General features: G+C 42.2%; 1 protein-coding gene across 3 annotated transcripts; it reads left to right on the top strand.

Moving 5' to 3' along the window:
* The first annotated feature begins 733 nt into the window (after window positions 1–733).
* LOC146191183 (N-acetylglucosamine-6-phosphate deacetylase) lies at window positions 734–22,685 on the top strand. Of its 3 annotated transcripts, XM_084601656.1 has the most exons (11): window positions 734–834; window positions 1,161–1,336; window positions 1,846–2,089; window positions 3,523–3,662; window positions 5,862–5,916; window positions 9,286–9,495; window positions 9,646–9,734; window positions 10,787–10,931; window positions 12,554–12,683; window positions 20,424–20,470; window positions 21,778–22,685. In XM_084601656.1, the coding sequence occupies exons 2-11, from the start codon at window positions 1,334–1,336 to the stop codon at window positions 22,005–22,007; spliced, it is 1,293 nt and encodes a 430-aa protein (XP_084457782.1). In that variant the 5' UTR covers window positions 734–834; window positions 1,161–1,333; the 3' UTR covers window positions 22,008–22,685. The 3 variants fall into 3 exon arrangements, with proteins under 3 accessions (XP_084457782.1, XP_084457784.1, XP_084457783.1); XM_084601658.1 differs by lacking the exon at window positions 734–834 and having other exon boundaries at window positions 889–1,336; window positions 2,035–2,089; XM_084601657.1 differs by lacking the exon at window positions 734–834 and having other exon boundaries at window positions 889–1,336; window positions 1,842–2,089.
* The last annotated feature ends 589 nt before the right edge of the window (window positions 22,686–23,274 follow it).

Raw genomic sequence — 23,274 nt, 5'->3', positions numbered from 1 at the left:
TCGAACTGTACGCCGCTGCCATGCAAGGGGCGCTTCTCCCAAACAGCTATATCTGAGGATCACTTTTCGCGCATGGAGCCGGTTCGGCTGCACGACCCTTGGCATCTGCAGGCTGCGCTAACGCTATAAAACTGCATGACGAGGTGAACGTCGGATTTGCTTGAAAGTAACCTTCGGTCGATCTGGCGTTCTTTTTTCTTTTTTTACAATTTATGATCTGCGATCATGGCTTTCTCAATGCACCGTCTACTGCAGCTTTAATGTTGGCTTCAACTCCCACTTATATCGCGCGGAGCGAGTTGCGAACAACGATGCTCCTGTCTTTCCCTGCCGTATATTCGGCGCGCTTGCACTCGCGCCCACTGAGGAGTACGTAATCCTCCCAATATGCGCCCAAAGATGCGCCCAGTATGTGCTCTCTTTTTCGATGCCTGCAAGCCCTCACGGAAAGAAATCATGCCTAAAGCCCAGGGGCTTTAATCATGCCTGCAGGAAGATGACGATCGCAGGTCACCGCGCCGCGGCGAGCTGGCAGTACGCTGCAGGAAGCGTACAGCAAGCGTTAGAGAGGCTCATCTGAATATAGAATTATCTATATATTAAACTATTTCGCGATTTCCTTCTTGTTCAATATATCGGACTAGTGGCACTGACCAAAATGTAGGACGTTGTGAATGCATGCAGGTTCTTGCATGCGGATGGATCGGTACATATGGTCGCTGCTTTTTTCGAGTAAACCGTCTCAGCGCGCGTACGTGTTTCGCCTCAGTCATTTCGACTGAAGTGGCATGAATACCAGGCTTGCAACGGCTCCTCATTTGATGTGCACCTCAGGTTTCCGCGCTGTTTTGTTTTCTTCCCGTTCCTTGACAGCACCGGTGTGAGTAGGTTGTTGAAGACCTGCACCGATCTCCTGGTTTCAACTGTCTTTAGTACCACTTCATATTTATTCGCGATTCTGCAGACAGCGACGATAATCGCGTTTCAAATGCTCCTTGCTTTTCCCGCTTCCCTATCTGCACGTCATATTTCCCGTCAAAATAGAAGTAAACACAAATCGCACGTGCCTGCTGCACCTGCCACCTTCTTTGCCATCTTTTATTTTTGGCTTTGTATCTACTTTACGGCGCGTCAACTCGCCTGGAAATATTTATGTGCAGCTATTCTACGCATGCCTTTTGCACTCGACCGGCCCCCTGCATCGTGTCTTTCCGTCTCAACGCCAGTTTAAGAGCGGACCCGTCTCGATGTTATCAGCACTCACAATCATCGCGATACATTGATCGTGCCTCGGCGATACGTCAATACCATTGAATGCCGAAGCGACCTGTGAATGGTAACTTTCTTTTTGTTCTCGTTTGCTGCTCAATTGGAGTTAACCAGCGCGTTTTATGCACGTTTTCTGGGGGCGAACCGGCAGCGCACGTTTAAGATAGATTGGTTTTGAGACCGGGTTGTTTGGAACTTCCGCACGAAACCAATAGCGCATTGAGCGGTTTCGGAAGCGCTTTTGCTGGTGTTTCGCTAATGCGTTCATCGTACATGAATGAGACTGTATCTTTAGTGTTAGAAATATTTCTTTATTTGCTCCTGGGACAGCGCTGAACGTGTTTGTAGGAACTTCTGAGACTGCAAGTATCTATTTGTGACCTTGTCTTAATGTTATTGAACTTGTATGCACAAGATGATCATTTCCGCATGTCACGATCTAGCTGGCAGCTGTTCAGATTGTTACCTGATAATATCCGTGTGCTCCTTGAGGGTTACTCTGAGTTCATATATGTTGCGTCAGCGGCTGCAATGCATTTTTGCTCTTCTTTTGTTTTTTCTTTGTTCTCTAGATAGTGCGCGAATGAAGACATGAGTACCTTTTCTGCACAGCATAAGTGGCCAAGCTCATGTCTGGTTCAATTCAAAAACTGCATAATATTACGTGACCATGAGTTGATTGTGGAAGACCTTTGGGTTAGAGACCATGTAATTGTGAATCCTGAACCTTTATTTTTTGATGAACAAATCACTGCTGACATCCAGCTAGACTGCAATGGAGCGATCATTGCACCAGGATATATTGACCTCCAAATTAACGGTAAGTGAATTTTGATCTGTTTTTCTAAAGGAGATTGCATTATGTATATCTTGCAGTCATAATCAGCAATGAGATTGCATAAAGTATGTATTGCTGCTCATTTTGAGCTTTGTTTTTGTGCTATCATTAGCAAATGTTTTTTCCTTTGTGTATTCACATTAGCATGTCTAACCCTGTCCTCTAATTTTGAGTCCATGAATATGCAAAACAGGTGACTGGGCTAGGCAAAATATATTTATAAGTAATGATCTTGTGCAACACAATGCGAGCACAAAGGCAAACCAAAAAATAAGGTATATGTTCCATATTTCTACCTTGTGTTTGAGCAAGCTGATTGCCTATAATCATGAATATGTATGCCTTCATCTTTGGCAGCAGTCTTGATCTTGGCACTTGGAAAGTAAAAATGAATATGAAGGTGCATGCCCTTTTAACTTTGATAACACTCCTGAATTACTCTGAACAGACTGCTTTAATCATAATGTGAATCTTCCTGAAACTTCCTCAAGCTACATAATTGTCCATGTAGTTGACTAAATTAACTTCCATACAAAACAGGGGTGTGCCATTTCAGTGTCATTGCATTTACCGTATTCCATCACCATTTCTGCATTATGTAAATTGGCAAGCACAAAGTTTGTTGTCTACAGTCTTTTTAAATATAAAAATGGGGTTAAGGATTAGGTTTTTTTTTTTTTTTTTTAAGTTGATAACTAAAGAGAAATCAGGGTATCATGCCTACAAACTTTTGCTATCGTGGCTTCAGTTTATAAACTTTAAAACTAATTTCCTTTCTGTTAATGGCAGGTTAAAAATTAGTGCTATGTTTCAGGATAGTAATCAGGGAAAGATAGTAGTTTTTGAAAAAATTATTTACAATATGACATTTCTTTAGTAATCACTGGCCATAAAGAGTCTTGATCAGTTTTAGGACATAAAGAATTTTATTCACTCAAGCTGGCCATCAAATTTTTACATGTTCATCTGCCTATTCAACATTTCTGTTTTCATCAAAGCCCTGTACAGTCTTTGAAGGCATCTCAAGTGAATGCACTCTCAGCAATACAGCTGTCATTAGCTAGGCACAACAATCTCAATGTGGCATAACACACAGTAGAGTGGTGCCAATAGTCCATGACTTCAGTGAATATTAGTCGAGCTTGCTTCTAGCGAGTACTGGCAAACAATGGAACTTGCAGTCTAGGCTTCTTTGTCTGTGGCATACCACACTGCTGTCACCTGCCTGCCAAATGGGGGCGGAATAGCTATGAAATTCAGGGAAAAATCGCATTTCTCTCAATTTCTTAGGAACATGTTTAGGGTGCAAAAAAAAAAAAGGGTAAAATTGGATAATTGGAAAGGGTAAAGGGTAAACCTGGAAAATAAAAGATATTATTGATTGATATCAAATAATTTTTCAATTGTGGTTTTAGGAGGCCTGGGAGTAGACTTTTCTCATAATGTGGACACAATTGGAGATGCCGTTGCCAAGGTTGCCAAGGGTGTTCTGCCATTTGGGGTTACATCCATGTGCCCAACGATAGTGACTTCTACTCCTGATGTGTACCGCAAGGTGTGTGAAGTTTGAGTTTACTACTTTTTGATTTACAAAATTGGCAAATCCTGCCTGGTAATGTTTCCTCACAAACTTCACAAGTCAAGAAAACATATACTGTATGGTAAGCATCAGCATACTTTCTTTTACACATTTACTTGCCACTGAAATGCCAATTAATATGTCATCAATAAGTGTGTTTTATGAAAACAAACTGGACGGGGGCCTATATGAGACGATGCCAAGAGTGCATCTTGCTAAGGCTACTCTAATGCTACTACTGATGAAAAAAAAAAAAAAAAAAAAAAAAAAAAAAAAAAAAAAAGTGAATGGAAGACAATTGCAGAGTAACTAAGAAATGTATATTTTGTGCACATACATGACAAGAAACAAAACTAAAAGAAAGTCAGGGCTAGTGTGAGTACTGCCGTCTGGTACACTGCCACTGTCACTTACTTGGCTTTACATTTCTGGGCAATGAATATGCGTGGGGTTTTTTTCCTGTCTCTCAGCTCATTGCAAAGCATTCATCCTCATATGTTGGTCCTTGTTAATTAAGCTTACCTAAAGGTGTGGCAGTTGCAATGCTGTTTTGACCACTTTCTATTGCGTCTCCCATGGGAGCGGCGTGGAAAAATGCCATATGAATTGGCTATGTAACATAGTGCCAGGATACGGTTTGCTCATGCGCAGAAAGCTCATGCAGAAGGCTGATTTACACACTTTGAGCAACACAAAGTTCTTTGAAGGGGCAGTCAGGATCAATTTAAGTTGGCCAATGTAGGTAGGGGGCCACGGTCTGATCATAAGAGGCCCTCTCATTACAAATGGGGCTTTTTTTTAGCTTGAAGAGACAATAAAACATGAGTGCTGCCATCACTGGCCCATTTTGAAAGGAAAATGTGTATGTACATTAATGTCACTTATCAGACATGCATCCCAGAACTTAGCTACACCTCTGTTCACTTCAAAGCAGTGACAACTCATCCTTTTTGATAAAGGTGTCACGAGTTTGAGTGAACTGGCAGAAATAATTTAAATCCAATTCTCTCGGCAGTATGTGAATCTCTTGCTACCAGGCAAGCATACCTGAAGAAGCCAAAGACTCAGCTTTTACTGAAAACACTGATTGCTTAAAGTTGTTCTCAGTATCCCTTTCAAGTATTTCATGTCTTGAATTTTGTTTGAAATACCTTGATTTTGATATCAGTCCCAACGGAATAATTCAATGTAATTTTGTGATATTTCAATTGCTGGAATTCGATGATAAAGCAGGAGGCAACAATGCATGTGAAGAAAAAATATATTTGTAGAATTTACAACACAACCTGCAAGTTACAGAGGCAAAGTCACAAAGACAGGTTGAACAATTGTAACTTGAAAGAGACAATCTCACACATAGAAATTACCCTACGGAATATTATTTTTCAACTGAGGGTTTCAGTTAGGGGCTACATACTGTAGAATTACGGGCCAGGCATGGAGCCCCAATCTACACTTGACTTTCTCCGATCATTTGAATTGTTAATCCAGTGATTAACAAAGAAATAGGGGCAGTCATTTTCAGTGGCCTACCCCAGGCATAAGTTTTCCGATCAGGAATGTCGCTCGAGGTGGGAACTGCCCTGTGAGCTGAGCTCAGCCTTGAACACAAGGCCTCGCTAACAGCACAAACTACTTCAAGAATAAATGCTATGTCATTCTCTCTCTGGTAGGACATCAGAAAAAGGGCGTTTCGGTTTCCCACGCTTTGGCTAACCATGCCAGAGGAATTTGCCGCCTTGGCAAACAAGATAAGAAAAATTCTCGTTTTCCATGGCATTTGGTAATGCCATCAAAGAGGCACCCTAATTGCTTCATTGTAATATTGTAATGATATTGTAATACGTTTAGCTGGCAGCCTATCGGGTATATATGCAGCATAAAGATACCACAATTTCATATTTTTTGTGCATGGGCTGTAAGTGTTGCATATTCATGTTGATGCTTTTAAGTGTAAGGTCATGGGATTTTCTTTAAAACATCTGCTTGAAAGCATCAAACCATTTTACAGATCTTAATATCCAAGTCTGAGCTGAACAGCTAGTCCACCTTTTCTCTGGTTGTTTTTGTATGCCGCAGCTCGAGTTGCTAGTGTTAACTGCCAGTAACAGCCATTTCTTACGATTTAAGCAGTGTTTGGAATTGTGGCATCACTAACTTCAGAATTGCTTCCAGGCACTGACAGCTGTTAAGAAGCGTAACGGCAGTGCTGAAGGAGCAGGAATTCTTGGTAAGCTTTGCTTTTATGTGGTGTCTTAATGTCTAAGGTCCAGTGTGGGATAATGTACTTACTAAAAATTCTTTTTAACTTGTTGCAAGATCTGTTCAAAGGTGTTGAAGAATTTTAGTGAATGTGATAATGAAGGATCTTACTTTGCCTGTTAATGGGGGAACAATCACCAGGGCATCTCAAACTTTTTTTTTTGTCTCAAGGAATCCCAATAGCCATCAGTGCATGCTAAGGAACCTCCCCTCCTCACTGCCACAATCAAGCAGCCTTGTTTGTGAATGCATCCATCCTTGCACACTTCTCTTTATTGGCTTGGCTGAATTTGCTGTGCGGCCCATGCCTTTGTCATGCTCGACGACAGATGCACACATTGCAAAACCGACGATCGTTTATTTCGACATCCGACTCACTTCCATCTCGCCTCGAGTCCCCCCTTCCCAAAAGACACACACTATATACCCCATCGCACGCGCACCATCTTGTTCTCTTCCCAGCAACTACAGTCAACTGTCCACTTGGCCTCCGAGATCTGCATCCTTCTATCCCACTCTCGTGGAACTAGTGTGCATACACCAGCACTCTCCCCTCATGCCTTCAGTCGCCATACGCATGAATCCTAACACTGCTCATGCCACCCCGTGCTCCAAGCCTTCTTTCGCTGTCATTCTAGATATATATGTATAATAACAGAGCAATTTGCCAGAGCTCTTGTCCATCAATATATACACGAACGATGACATGCAGCATCTTGACATGATACTAAGATTTGGGCTGCGGGCAAATGCCTATGCTGACAGCGCAAAAATGAGGAATGAGAGGAATAAGCTATGATAAGAAGAGCTAACACTTGAAATGGGTATCAGCGAACTAGGCACTGTACCTTGCGTAGCAAATGACATAAAATCAGCTTCATCCAACTAAGCACTATACAATGAATCCGGTAGGGGGAAGTAGTAGGGTGTGGTAGTCAAGTGGAGGCTCGTGGAACCTAGAACAGCAGCTAGCAGAACAGTGGGTTTCCGGTTTGAGACCCTCTGGTCATGGTCAAAAGCTTATTAGATGTACAGGTCTGCAAAAGAAAATTTATTTTGTAGTGGAGAAGCAAATTATAGTTCACTGAAAAGCCTCGACCTGCATGCTCCATCCACTACAATGAATATACTTACTGACTGCTTGCCGAGGCACTGCCGAAATAAATTGCCTGTTACTAACCCACTGTCTCAGACTTCTGCCTATGGCTGTAAATTGGGGTGTCCCTTTAATAGCTACTATAAATATGCAGGTGGGGTGACACTGTGATTCGTTTATTTCTCCAGTACTTTTGGCAGCAAGCTGAGCTGTAGGTGTGATTATTGTGTTGGTTCTTATTCAGTCATAAGCTATTTTAATTGCACTCCAAAATTTGAATTATAGAACAGTGTTTGTGGCACCAATAAAAAGGAGCTTTCGGTACAGGTTTTTGTATGGCATGTATGGCATTGGATTTACAGGTTATGCCTATCTCACGAGCCAGTTTGTCTTTCCGTCTCTGTTAGTAACCGAGGTGGTTACTGTATTTGAGAGGCGGTCAGCAAAAAGGAAAGTGAGTACAGTGGGGGAGGGAGATGGGGGTGATGGGTGAGGAGGCATGCAAAGCAGGCATAGTAGTAAAGGGATAGTAGGGCAATAAATGTAGTACAGTGGCTTGCCATAAGCGCAAAGTGGAATGGTGTCATTGTGTGACCCACAGGAGTTTGCATGTGGCGTACGCCTATTTTCCAGTCTGATTTTCTTGTTTCTTGAAGGTTTGATAGGTGTCTATATTCTAAGCCTGCCATAGCTGTAAACAAATCGGTGTAAAGAGGATGTCAGCATAGAAGCATTCTAGTGTGCTGAGGAGGAGCCTGACAACACTTATGCGGAGGCATCCCACATGACAACAAAAGCAAGGTAGTTGAAATGGGCATAACAGCATGCTCATGCATATGTGCAGAAATGAGCACAGTGGGGACAATAAACCTCTTGCTGCCATGTTTACATGCTGCAGAAGGATTGAAAGTGTATGAGCTTTTTTTTTTTCATATGCATAACGACTCCTAGAGTGATACCCCTGTCACACGAGCAAATTTAATGTCATTCGTATCGAATGACATTAGCATCTAATGTCATTATTCCCATGCTACACGAGAAAATTTAATGTCATTAGGTTCGAATGACATTCTTCATCGAATGAGTTTGGGGAACTCATTCGCATTCGATCACGAACCGAATGTGTACTCTTGACGCCAGATACGCAGCAGAAACAAGTAACGCAACAACATATTCTGCGCACATTGAAATTTAAAAATTATATTTCTAAAGTTTTGTTTTAAAACCTGTTAATTTAGGTGTAAAATTATTAGCACTGCAGACTCTTGCGGAACGGCATTACTCTCGGTCACAGCAGGGGTCCAGTAATGGCAGCGACTCACAATCATTTTGGGTTCTGTGTTCCTTGGTAACCGCATCTCCCCGTATGTTTATCTCGGAACTATTTAAAGTTTGGACTGAGCGCCTCACAGTTTGGACGCCAATTGCATGCTCTACGTGTCTCCGTGCGTCTCCGCACTGTGTATCCGCGCTCCGCTGTTTTCAGCCATATTGTTTGTTTACATATTTCGGATTTCTGGGTGACTCGATACTTGGCTTGGATTTTTATAGCTGAAGTGCTACAGCACAGCCAAAAATAATGTTTTTCGCTTGAATTATCGTACAGAAATGTTTTGATCAGCTTTAAAATGTTACACAGTGATTTCAAACGTCTTTTATGCGCACTGATGCTCCTTAAGTGCAGCATTTTTGGTAGCTGATCGTAATTGCTACCATTTGCGAATGACATTATATTTTACCGTGTAGCACCGAAAGAAACCGAATGACATTCGATGCATCGAATGACATTCGATTCGAATGACATTAAATCTGCTCGTGTGACAGAGGTATGAGCTTAAAACTGGAGAATAAGGCTTAGTTACTTCATGAACCTATGTATATCAACTGTCTTTTTGTAGAAAGGGTAAAGTAGGGGCACTTAAGAATAGCTGCACTTTGTTTAGCTATGCACACTGTTGAGAGCAACTTTTCTTTTTTTTCGCACCGAGACCAAGCGGTCATGTGATCTGGCACATTATATGCTGTGCATTGCATGCCTCCTCCTTGATGTTGCATGTTACACAAAGCATTGAAGGGATTCATGCTTTTTTGTGGCATTCTCTGCATGCTACTTGTAGGTCTTAGCTGGATATTCTCCCAAGCAAAACGGGGCTAGTTTTCTTTGCAGCTTTTGCTGATTCATGGGCACAGTTTGAACATTGTTTTTTTCTTGTGGGCTCAGGGTTATTTTTTCTGCCACAGGTGTCCACCTGGAAGGTCCTTTCATTAGCAAGCACAAAAAAGGTGCTCACAAAGCCCAGCTTATCCAAGGTCTGGATGGTGGCTTTGAGACGCTGATGAATGTGTACGGAAGCTTGGACAGCACTGCCATTGTCACGCTGGCTCCTGAACTGGACCCCGATGGCAAAGTGATCCGGGCACTTGTTGAAAAAGGGGTTACAGTTTCTATAGGTGGGACCATCAGCCTGTTAATTTATTGTCCCTTCTTTCTTACTTATTGTTGCCTTCAGTGAGCGCTACCTAAACTGCCAAGGTTTAATCAATTTTTTGAGATATAACTTTTTGAAAACAAATTTGGTTGCTACTTTGTTTTGTTCCCAGGGCACTCTGAGGCCAATTTGGTGCAAGGCGAGAAGGCTATGCATGATGGAGCATCATTCATCACTCATCTCTTCAATGCAATGCTGCCTGTAAGCATTCTACCACTTTCTTATTGTTTGTAAAAAGTATTCTTTACTATAGAGCAAGACCATGCATTTGAGCCTGCAAAAAATGGGGTACATACCAATGATTGCAAAAAAGTATTTGTAATAGCAGTGTTCAGAGTTCTTCTCTTGAAAAAAGCGCTTTCTTATTCAGTAATTGTTTACTTAGAGCTAGGCTGCTTTACATACATATATGGATATCTGGCCTTATAAACATAATTATACTGCAAAACACGCTAGTATAAAATGCACTTTTCGTTATGGTTAACAAGTTCTGTGATCGTTCTATTTAATGTATGTTTGTTGAACCAAATGGGTATGAGAGGAGAGAGATTGTTTCCAGAATGGACGACAACATTGTGAAGTATTGGTATGCATATGGGGTTTTAACGTTTCAAAGCTTCACACAGGCTATGAGAGAGGCCACGGAGGTGAGTTGTGCATTAATTTTGACCGCCTGGGAGTTTTTAGCGTGCTCATTGCAACATGGGTTATGCCATTTGTTCATGTGTGACCAGAAATGCTGGGTCACACAAAGAGGCGGGGCAAGTCTTCCTCAGGCCTCACAATAAAATCTGTCTCATGGCTTCATCATGAGACAAAGTGTGAATTCAGTGCTGCATAGCATGAATAAATGACGACACACTGGTGACTCCCATCACAGTGATTGTGTTAATGATGTGCACAAACATTGCGCACCACCTCTGTCAAAATGTGGCTGCTCTAGCGAGGGTTCGATCCTGCATCCTCGGGCTCAGCAGCCGAGTGCTGTAACCACTGAGCCACTTTAGTCATAATGAAACACTGATTAAATTTAAGTTGCTCTTGAAAAACGGATCTGCAGACATTAAAACAATGCTTTGGTTTACATTTTCAATAAGTTTAGCAGTGGCATAGCATGTCTCTCTCTCTGCTGCATTCAAAAGAGTGCCTTAAATAGGAGGATAGGAGCAGTATAGATTAAGCTATACTGATGACAAAAGCATGCTGAGAAACAGGTTAAGCTCTCATGAAAGGTTCGAACCATTGTCTCCCAGTTCCACCACAGGGACCCTGGACTAGTAGGGCTGCTTACCTCCAAGAAGCTCCCAGATGAAAAGAACGTATTTTTTGGCATTATAGCTGATGGCATCCACACGCATCCTGCTGCATTGCGCATTGCATACAAGGCTAACCCGAGAGGTATGTGCCAGAACCCCTCGCTTCATAATAGAATATTTGGCCGACTTTTCGTTGTTACTAAGCTAGCAGAAATAGTCCTTGTCTAAACTTCGGACTTACCATGGTGTATAACCTATAATGCAGTTTGCAAGCAAACTTGTTATGTAAACCTCTTATATTATGCTTTCTTTGTTATGGTTATTTGCCCGCAGCACACAATTAAAAGTTCTCAGTGCATAATGGTGCTGAATACACAAAAAAGTGTGGTTGTATATGAGCAGACACACAACTAGTAGATGGAGGAGTATATTTCGTCTAACATTTTTAGTTAGCATAAAGAACTATGGTACTAACAGGTCTGTTCTTTACAGGCATCCATGGCAATTTACACTGTGTGCTTGTATGGGAACCATGTGAATACGAAACCATCCAGCATGCTGTTTATGTTGTACCTTCAGCTGCATCTTTTTTGTAAACACTTAATGTTCTAAATTAACACTCCACTTGTGGTGTCACTGCTGCAAGTGTTGATTTTTACAGAACAGTTTTTGATTCCAAAGTTATAGCAAGCTTCCCATTTATCTGCTGTTACCCTGCAAACTTTCTGTAAACCAGTATGTTTGGTGTATGTTGTTGGTGTAGTGTAGCAAACATTTGCATAATTAATGCTCAGTTGAAATATTGTGCTTATAATGGCACACAAGGTAGGGTTGTTACAATTTGGATAAAACTCCTACTGGTTTATATGAGGGTCTTGGAGGAAATAAAGATTGGTTGAGCTAATTTTCACAGCAAACAGGTAGCTCAAAATCACATGATCAGAATAGAGGCTGATAGCCTACGAACTCCGTGTTTTGTACTGCTCTTCCTTTATCCATGTCTTCATTTTATACACCTGTGCTCTCGTTTGGTTTACTGTCATCGAAAGGGTTACCTTGCTAAGCTTGGCTTTCATCACTTGCCCTAGTTATCAGATACAGAGGTCTCTATTCACCTTGTAGTCTCTGCGATTACGGTAGTGCTACTTGTTGACAAGCCTGATCCTATAAGGGCAGGTTTTTTATTGCGAAAGTAATACTACGCCAGGTCTAACCGCTCGTCGCTGTGTGCCGTGTTCGTGTCCGTGGTCCCCGAGCCAGCTCTGTGCAACAGTAGAATAACGCTCGGTCATCCGCAGCTAATGCTTTCGCTCCATATTCGGTTCAGCAACGTTGAACCCTTCTAATTTTATTGCGAAAGCAATACTACGCCATGTTTAACCACTCATTGTTGTGTGCCGCGTCTGTGTCCGTGGTTCCTCGTAAAAAAATCAGCCTGCCGTGACGTTTGAATTCACGTTATTCCTATGCCACGGGCAGGAGCTGCCAACCCGGGTTGCTCTTTTCATGCGGGAGGGTGATATCAGAATCAGCCTGCCAGAACCATTTGCATTCTCATTACCCCTATGACACGCAGGCACATAGGGGAATAATATAGCTGACAAAAGAAGCTTCTGCCGTTGCTTTTGCAATTCAACTATGGTTAACCAGAGCTAAACCACAAGCAATTTTTTTCTTGAGCTGTTTATTTTAAACCGTAGTAAAAATTAGCTGCATGACTGCAAAATAGGTCGGCCATATTCCATCCCTAATTTTTTCCCACAGGTTTGACTCTGGTCACCGATGCAATGTCAGCCATGGGCCTGGAAGCAGGTGTTCACTACATAGGAGACAACAAAGTAGAGGTCCTGGGCAAACGGGCTGTGATTGCTGGAACAACTACCCTCTGTGGCAGGTAGGCCAATCCGCTTTTTGCGGGAGGATGTGGCGCCATCATGCGGGAGCGGGCGAGAAACACATTGGATGGCAATGTAGCAGACGACGCGAAAGCGCACCATACGAAAAGGCCACGCCAACGCAGGTAGAAAGCGAAAGCTCCCTCCTTTTTTGGCCTCAGGGCAGAAAGTAGGGACAGTGATTGAAGTATATCATGTTCGCGCAGTATGGGGGAATGTACAGCGTTTTCACAATCTACTCATAACGCACGCATATACTATCTTCGTATAGTAAGAGCGTGTAGCGCGGGCCGTGTTCGACGTGACAGAATGAGACTCTCTCAGTGTGCAGGTTTTCGGAAGACAGGAGAGCGCAGAGGCAGAGAGACCGAGAGAGGGATCTCAAAGGGCAAAGCAGCCAGGGGTTTGTTGATGCTGCAGAGCTAGGTGGAATCGTCTCCTGTGACTTCGAGCGGCGCATATGCGCGAGGTGTCTTGAGTTACTGAGCACAATAATGCGGTCACCGCGGCGCCGGCATGGTGCAATGGGCGTCTCTTCCTCCTCGCGTCATCTACAATCGCGCATTTATAGGATTTCATCTACGAAGCTTGGCAGAGAGGCACTTATACACACCCCCTGAAAAGGTCATTGTCCCGGCTGGAATGCACACCTGCAGGAAACGCGCGGAATTTTTCTGGCAGCGGATGATTCAGCGCTGTAGCCGGTTTCTGCCCTCAGGAGTCAGAACGGATGTGGTCACAGTGGTGAAAAGGTTCTCAGTGCACAGCGAATGAAATGTTGTGAAAGGATCCACAACCTTTCTGCCTCCGCCGCGATTTCTTCGGAATCAACGACTTGGTGACACATGTGCATCTATCTCCTACATATCGGATGCGCATCTCGGTCAGGAACCAACCCTGTTCTACGTCCAGAGCGATCCACTCTGCAAGTGAACGAGCATGAACCCTCCAGGAGACTGCCGGGCGGTTTCCTTGCCGTTGCAAACGGTTGGACGAAGACGACGATTATCAATTAAGCTTCCTACCGAAGTGCATCTGATTGCGTACACCAAAGGAACAAAATCCGAATGCTTTGGCGTGAACGGTAAAAAAAAATACTGTGCGTCGTGCAAGAGTGTCAGTGCATCATATTTTCCGAGCTGCAAAAACACAGATACTACAGGTATGTATGCATCTAAAGGAAATATGCACGATGAAAAGTACCTACTGGAGTTTGCACCCAGCCTGTAACGCACCAGTGATAGCTGCAATGAGGATTTCTTCGGTGCGTGATTGCTTTAGTTGTGCCGGGGCCTGAAGGCGATGTATTGTCGTTTCGTTTCTTTATGTGCGAAAGGGCAAGGTAGCTTAGATATCACAGGCGGCTGTGTGCGCTAGGCCGTAATATTTAGCATGTTTTATCGTGACTGCCACCTGACTAACAAGGAAAAAAAAATACGGCGTTTTAATGCACTGCCGTTCGCGAGCCTTATGACCAGCTCATCCACTCGGCTTGCGAACAGCGATGCATCACAACAAACGCCCATTTTTTTTTTTTCCGTTTTAGTCAGGTGGCAGTCGTGATAAAACATGCTAAATATTACGGTGTGGCGCACACAGCCACCTGTGATATCTGCGCTACCCGGCTTCTTCGCACATAAAGAAAACAAACGACAAAATACATCGCCATCAGAAGCTCTGACAAAAATGCTCATTGCGGCTATGACTGGTGGGTTACAGGCTTGGTGCAAACTCCGGTAGATACTTTTCATCATGCACATTTCCTTTAGACGCATACATACCTGTAACGAAGTGTTTTTCGCACAGTCGAGAGTACGCAGTCGGTTGCTAAGGTCGGCCATTCACATCTTGACGCTTGGTGGCCCTAATTCAAGCTTCACGTCGTTGTTGGTCGCGGCTTGCAGAAGGAAACCTGAAAAACCGCGTCTTGCATCTCGGCACGCTTAGAGAGGGGCAACCGTACGTGGCAGGTGTGGTTGGCATCGCTTTGCCAAGCCTGTGACGGTCACCGTGCCGCCCGGCGCCGCCAGCCCCCTTGCACTGGCGGCGCCGAGAAACGCCGTCCAATGTGTTTCCATCGGTCGCCGCTACGACTTCGCGCATGCGTAGAAAACTCGCTCAAAAGGCGGATTGAGTTTTTAAATTTCTCTTGCTAAATTATGTGTTTTATGGCAGCAAAGTCCGCACAATGTCAGTTGGTCGTTTCCTGAGGACAACATACATTGCATGCTAGAGAACATGGATAAAAATACGGGTATAGAAAAACGTGACTGTGATATTGGCCATTCATCCAAACAGTTTGACTTGGGAGGACTTTTCCTTGACAGTAACCAACTTGCCTTGTAATCACAGATTTGATACTACTACTACTACTACTACTACTACTACTACTACTATTACTACTACTACTACTACTACTACTACTACTACTAATAATAATAATAATAATAATAATAATAATAATAATAATAATTGCTTCACACGAAAGGAAAGGCGCAGTATCTGACACACGTGTTTCTGTGGGGAAGGAAGGAATGTGGGAGTAAAAGTGGAAAGAGAGAAAGAGGAGCCATAGTAGAGGGCTATGGAATAATTTTAACCACCTGAGGATCTTTAACGTGCAGTGACATCCACAGCACACGGATATCTCTTCGTTTCACCTGCATTGAAATTCAGCCGTCGCCGATCTGGATCGAATCCTGGTACCCCGGCGCAGTAGTCAGGCATCTTAACCACTGCACCACCGCGGCGGGACCAGATTTGATTTCTCATGATCATTTTTAGCAGGCGCTTTTATTGACAGCTGAATTTGTCTTGGAGCTTTCAGTAGTACCTCTAGTCCTTTTTACATGGCTTGTAATTGAAGCATGCACTCGACGAGTAATTGAAGCATGCACTCGAAGTCCTCCCATGGGGCTGACGGTCTGACAGCTGACATGTCCAAGAACATTTGGTTAATCTTATTAGAAGAGCAGGCAGAAATAGTGCATCATTAGGTGATGTTCTCAGGATTTGTCTTTAACTCATTGTAAGCTCCAGTCATCTGCCCTCTTTACCGCTCACTTTCCTTTAAGTCCTTTCTTGTTTGGAACTGGCAAAAGGAAGTTAAAAACAATCCACGGACATCATGTTTTGGCATCTCCTGTCCTTGTTGAGCTCACTGGGCTCGCACAATCTCCAACTTTCAGTCGTCACACCCAGACGGCAGAGCAGTTCTACATACAGAAGCAGATTGTTTCCGTCAGTTCAAGCTCAAAACATATTCTGCTTATTTTACCCTCGATCAACATTTTACCTTATTTTGCTGCATCGTGAATGACTATGACTTTTCTAAAGAAGAAACTATATGAGGCCGCCTGTTCCATTTTAGAATATAGCGTGCTTCAATGCTGATGCAGCTTAGCCCAGACAGAAGTCATCAAAATGTGATTGAGGAATTTTAAATTTCGCAGTCTGGTTTGCAGAACTTCAGATTTACATCAAGCGCAACCAGTTTGCGGCATCTCGCGCCATCATTTCATGTTGCTCTAACTAGGCAACCATAGCCAACTGCCGAGAAATGTAGTGTTTCATTACTGAAGCAGTTGACAAAAGTTGAAAATGAATGCTTATCTATGTGCAGTCAACTCAATGAAAACCTCAAAGCTACTTGCCTGTAGCAGTGAATATGTGCTGAACATAGCGATCTAAACCTTTCCAAAAAGACAGTAGTGTATGCGCACTGGCCTTCAATTATGTTGGATACTCTCAAGAGGCATTTTATTTTCCAAAATGATCTGTCACGGTTCATGCTGTAATTAAAATGTTTCTGTCCACAAAGCTGCCCAAGGTGACTACAGTCGAACCCGGTTATATTGAACCCGTATATATCGAATTTTGGTTATATCGAACTCACAGAATATCCCCTTGAAAATCCCATGTAAAAGTATAGGAAAGCCGCGTCATATATCGAACTTAATTTCACCGGTCGTTCGATATATCGAACTCCGCACCATGCACTGAAAAGTGTGCCTTCCCCAAAGACGATCGCATCACCTTTGGCCGTTTGCCGCGTGACGTTTTCAAGCCACGCGCTGAAGGAATGAGAGGGGATAGTTCGGAGACAGCTGGTCTGGGCAGCGCCACGCCCATTCCCCAAAGGCGCGCGCATCTGCAGTTATCGTTTCCCGCACGCCAACACATGACGTTTGCAAGCCATGTGCGTGGGTGTGCCCATCCTTTTGCCGAGCTATCTCTCTCCTTCAGCACGCGCTACGCATGTGCCAAGCCAGCTCAGCCCGTTTTCAAACAGGCGTGGGATGCTTTCTCCAGCGTATGTTGCGAACCCTGTGCTCTGCGCGCGTCGGCTGACGTGGCTATGGCGCCTGCGGACGTTAAAAAGCAGCAGCTCTCTCTCTCTTTATTTTTTTTTTTGCTAGTCATCTTTTCTTATCGTTGTGCTGTTCGGACGTTAAGAAGCGGCAGGTTTTTTTTTTCTTTCTTTTTTTTTTGGCGGGAGTCGTTTATTCTTGTATGTACAAATCAACAAAAGCACGCGGTCAGCTGCTGCGATCATGACGCCCGCCCCGAGCGCGGCGTGATAAATCGAACCAGGTTTGTGCAATCAAGCCACCACGGGCACTCTGCCAAGTTCGCTCCCCGCCACCGCAGGAGCTATCAAAAGATAAACGCGCCCCGATGTTATCGCTGCGCAGCATCTTGGCACGCTGCCAAGAAATGAGCTGTGGCTGAGACGACCGAAACGGAGTGACGCGTGCCATCGACATGCAAGCGAAAACGCTCTGCCGCGGCGACACGAGCTTCCGCGGTGGCTCGAGCAGCGAGAGGGACGCAGTTCCAACAAGTTTGAAATTTTTCGCTCTGTCGCTGCTGCTCATCGCTGAGATCGTTCAATCGCTTGCATGTGAGAGAGCTGGCCTTAACGCATTTATTTTTTTTTTTCGAATTCTCGGTGCAAAAGTGGAGGATGGGTTCATTATGCGAGTGGGTTGATTACGCGACAAATACGGTATCGTTTTTTTTTGCATCATAAGTGCCGTCACAAGCCGATTTCTGTATATTGAATTATCGATATATCTAACTATTTCGAGATCCCCTTCGAGTTCGATATATCCGGGTTCGACTGTATTTCAACGTGGTTCGGGGGCTCGATTGTGCGGAAGTGGCAATAATCTGCCCACCTTCAACAAAGGGTAGTGAATTTGATGCCACAACATATAAATCAGGGCACAGTACCAAGGGAAGTGTGAGATAGAACTGTTGTGTTTGTTGCATAGTGATTATGAATTTTAGTAGCACTAAAGACTGTCGTGGTTTATATTGTTTCATAAATGTGTATAATGTTATGTATTTGGCATACAGTACAGTCCACTTATAGCGATATTGAGAAAACCAGAAACTCCAATTGTTACTCCAAAAACGAAAAAAAAAAAAAAAAGCACTCACCCACATATTTTCTCATGCATGTAGGCTTGCCTACTTACCAGCGATGAGTAAATCGGATTGAACAATGCTAATCATCATAAAGAGCACTAAACACTTTATTACAGGATACATCAATAGCCATAAAATAACTGAGGCATACTTTAAAAATTCTGAATTCACGATCGCTTGAGCAGCAGCTGAAGGTGTTGAATGTACGCTGGCGGCAGTGCCTTTTGTGTGCGCGAAACCGATTAGCGACTGGATGAGCTGCAGGACATCCCCAGCCTTGATGACCGTTAAAATCTTAGAGTGCGAATGTCCGTATATCTTCACGAGGCTTCCAACCTTGAAACCTTGCCAGAAATTTCAGTGTACCTACCATTTCATTTCGAGAGCTATCACACTGTAAATGCGTTCGGCGCCATCTTCCACGAACGCACAATTGGCGATGGTGATGACGATACGGCCGCACCCTCTGTGCAGCAACAGGCAACGACTGCGATGATGATAGTGCTCATTTCCTGACCGCACGCTATGGCGCTCTCGGATTTCTCCACGACAGTCCGTTTTCGCCGCATATGTCGAGTTTTCACGTCATTCACTCCTTAGTAGTTTATTTTTTATTAAACATTCAGAAAAGTTTTGTGGTAAACATCTACTAGGTGGCAATAAAGTTATCGTATCCGATTTATCGCCGATAATCGATCATTATATCTGGTTTGTTTTTACATTGAGCCAATAGGAAATTGATAAGCCCCAAGAATTAAATCATTGTAAGCGATATATTGTTATCATGATAGAAAAACAGCGCAAAAGACGTGCACTTCTCCTCCGTGCACGTCTTTTGCGCTGTTTTTCTATCATGTCACCATACCAACTCGCCCAGATGTCTCTTCTTTTACAATATATTGTTATATCTGGTATCATTATAAGTGAACTGCACTGTATTGTTAAGGGCACATGAAAATTGAATTTTCAGATATGAATTAAACACAAATATGAATATAAAGTGACCATTTGTTCATTACCTGTTTGATGAGAAAAATATTCAGATAAGGTTAAATGAGGGCATGCTGTTGTTGCTATTTTTATCAGAACAGTATATTGTCTTTGCAACCGAAATAAAGAAACCTAGAATGATTCAACATCATAAAAAGGACGTACATAAACACATACAGCTTGATTAGATAGCATAGCAATGTATCGCCCATAATGTGATAGTTCAGAATGAATAATGTAATGAAACTTATGGATTGATGCACGACTAGCATTGAAAAATAACATGACGTTAAGGAAAACTTCATTAGTTTGAACTTCAGGGAACCAGAAGAAATGTCTGAATTATCCGCAGGCCAAGCTACAAGGTACCTCAGCCCTATGTTAAAAATAAATAAATGCTGAAAATGTAGTCCAGGCCTTGTGAGGAGGTGTAATTTCTCAAACAGTGAAAAGCCCATGACAAGCATGTAGTTTTGGCCTGCCGGAAGAAAACATGGTTGTAAACAGGGAATAACAAACATGTTCTTCAGAATGGTGTGACAGCAAAAAGAAAAAAGCGACTGTGTTTAGATGGCTGGCAAATGCATTGGTGACAGCTGTCTTTGCCATGTACCGGCTGGTAAGCTTAGAAACCAAAATAACAGCCTACTGGATTTTGGCTTGGCAACAGTGGCCCTCGTTGTGTTGTCACACCTGTAATTACATGCATACCAGAGTTGTGTGGGTTACGATGCATCATGAAATAGGCACTGATTTTTACAGGATTGTTTGCTTTGTACATGATGTTTTGACTTGGTCCCTCTTCTGTCACACCATGCGCAGTTCTGAAAGTGGCATTTTGTGCATACTGTTATGGCTTGTGAGCATCTTGTTCCATGTCACATGTTATGCTGATCATAAGAGATGGTGAAGCTCGCTCTAGAAAAGTTGTGGATGCAAGAGGAGTCGTTCTATGGGCGTAGGTGCTTAGTATGAAGCACGTTATAGAAGGATCAAACAAACAAGTGCGCTCTTTGACTGATTGCTCCAAGGGGGTAGTAAGTAGGGAGAAAGGAGGATGCCTTTATACTATTTGCCTGACACTCTTAACTTGATCTTTAAGTAATTTGCCTAAGTATTGTGGTTTTGCCACATTTAAACTTGTGTAAATCGGTTGAGTGTTTGATTGCTGCTGAATATTCAAAATTTTTTAATATTGTGGAATTCTCAAGTACTCATTGGGTACTGAAAATCAAATGTTTTCAATTTGTATTTGAAATTTTGATTATCTGTACATCCTTACTTATTAGAATGTTATCTTTCAATTTCGTTTACAGCATTGCAACAATGGATTTCTGTGTCCGATACTTGCAGAAATCAACAGGTAAGCTCACATTAGCTTACTTAGAATGTGTTGAATGTTTCCATTAGTTCCGTCTGCTGAGAATTACTGGCACTTTACTGTTTTGCGATACAGTGACATGTTATTACTTGAGTCTCGCTGCATGTATATAAATGCAGCAGTTTCACCAGTCGAAATTTTTTTTAGTATCTATCTGATTATGTGCAAGTACTGCCGTGTGATGCAGTTTGTGTGTTGTTTGGGCTGATATTTTTGCCTGGTGCTTGTGTTTTCTTGTCACGTTAGACAGCACAACTTTATTAATATATCATTTATACTGTTGTCCTGTTCATATGTTTTCCTTTTCCTTTAATGACCCTCAAGTAACTGTTGACAGTAATAATAATTAAATAGTAAGAGTAAATAAGGCAAGTGGCATGTTGTCCTTGTGACCTATTCTATCTATTTTGTGGTATAAACTAACTAATAAATTATATTTTTGCATGAACTCTTTACGATTAAAAGATTGCAACCTATTGTATACATTAAGTATTAGGAGTATGTTAGTCTTAGTTGAAATATTCCAAACCTAGAGCACTGGGACATTGTAAAGTAATTTGCCTGCTAGCCATTGGATCTAACTAGTTAGTTATCAATCATCAGACTTTTATGGTATTTCTTGATCCAAAGATGCATTTACTCGCTTAACCAAAGCTTGCAAGACAGATCTTTGACACCATTACACTCCTAACACATACTGCAAGAATAGAGAGATTAATGGCCTACGAAAGAGAGTGTGCTGTTGTGATTTGCCATCATTTGCATAGTAAACAAATTTAAACTTGAATAAACTGAAATGAAAAGGAAGAATGACTTGAAGCACTTGGAATATAGTGGTAGCTTAGATAGTAATGCATGGCTTTGAGATCTGTATTGCAAAAAAAAAAAAAAAGGAGAAAAAAAGAGTGGATGCCACTTCCCGAATGTTTTATGCTGCATTCACCAGCGACATTTTAAATAATGTCATTCTAACTGTGACCATATTTTAATAGCACGTGAGCAGCACTTTCACTGAAAGTTTCAAGCTCTTTCTGAATAACAAGCGGAAAGGCACCATATGCAAGCCTATATTAGGTTCAATAAAACCTATATCTGTGGCCAGCTGCATTTTGAGTATTTTGCTAGTGCTCTTGCAGTAAACAGCGGCCATACGGCTGCTCATATTTCACTGCACGACTTCTGTCAATTTTGCAAACTAATAATCAGCATTGAGCATTTCATAAACTCATGCACTTGCATGCCATTGTTAATAATTAGACTATAGTAGGTTGTCCTTCACGTGTGTGCAGGTTGCAGTAAGGTTGAGGCTCTGGAGGCGGCATCGTTGCATGCTGCCGAGGTGCTTGGCATCCAGAACCGCAAAGGAGCCCTTGATTTTGGTGCAGATGCAGACTTCGTGATACTGGACGGTGACCTCCACGTTCTTTCCACGTGGATTGCAGGAGAATGTGTCTGGATGAAGCCTGACACTTCACTTGGTGTTATCTATGCAAAGCCGAATGTACTTTCAAGAAGCTAGATAATTTCATAAGCTTAGGGGCCTTACATATGTGCATGTACATATATACATACTTAGATACATACATATATTTTATAAATTTAACAAGTTATAATTTGTATAAGTGCAATTCTATCAGAGCAGTGTTATGTGCACCATTTGCACAATGTAAGACAGGGATTACAATTAATTTGTTGTTAACTTAGTTGCTGCATTCTGCTTTCCAATGTAGTCATGACCTTTTTTCTATCTACCCATGCAGTATCAAAGCTTTTATAAAATATTTTGACACCTGTCAGTTATAATTTTCATGATGTCATGCTCTGTACTTTGGTTAATCAGAGAACAGTGCCTTAGAAGTGAAAGGTACTGATGGGAAGGGCAGATTTGTTTTATTACTGCTTCACTTATTTTGCGGATGTATGTATTGAAATGCTTCGAGGTAAGTCAACTTTAGTGGTAAGTGGTAAGTGACGAATCTGTGGCACTTGACCCTCAATACTATTAGTCTCAAATGTGGGTTGGTACCTTGCAAAGTGTGAGTAAGGATTTTTTTTTTTTTGTTTATCGGCTTTTGCTATGAGAAACTGCTTGGAAATTTTCTTCGTGTTTTATTGATAAACTTGTGTCAAACACCAAATTTTATAGAAAAATACCAGGCCACTGTGGAGTAAAAAATAAACAAAATTTGTCTGTCAATGCTTTGAAAATGGTGCATGTACAAAATAACTGTTACCACCAGAAAAATAAAAATAGAAATTCTCATCAACATTTCTAAGTGTGTGGTATTGAAAAAAAAAAGTTTTTGTTTTTTGAACATTGACGTCCAGTTTGTGAACTTGTGTAGCATTGATTTTGGTAGCTACAATAGGCATGCATATATTGAAATGTATGTAAGTCCCTTGTCTCTAATGGGTCATGTGAAAATGTTCCTAATAGAGACCAGGTCAAACTTTTCCAGGAATTGTGTTTCAATGGCCTTTTTCCTTTTTTTCAAAATACTAAAATGCATGGTGGCATATTCTTTGCCTCCATCTTGTACTCTAATTTGTTGAAGCCTTTCCTTTTGCATGCCTGTGTGTGCTTTCCTTCTTTGCTTCTATTGGGCAAAAGTTATGAAGTCTGCTTTGATTCCTCTAGGATTGTCAGTAGCTTGGAGCCACACTTCACACCCCTAGTATTATGCCTAGTGTCTCAAGAACTTTGTTTCTTATTTATTTCCATTGTTGTAGTAGCTGACTATTTCATATAATGAAGAAAGATGTAGGAGAGTTTAGTTAGAAAAAGC

The sequence above is a fragment of the Amblyomma maculatum genome, chromosome 4 (assembly GCF_055883805.1).
Source record: "Amblyomma maculatum isolate TAMU_Amacu chromosome 4, ASM5588380v1, whole genome shotgun sequence".
Classification (NCBI taxonomy): Eukaryota; Metazoa; Arthropoda; class Arachnida; order Ixodida; family Ixodidae; genus Amblyomma; species Amblyomma maculatum.
This window is presented reverse-complemented; position numbering and strand designations above follow the sequence as displayed.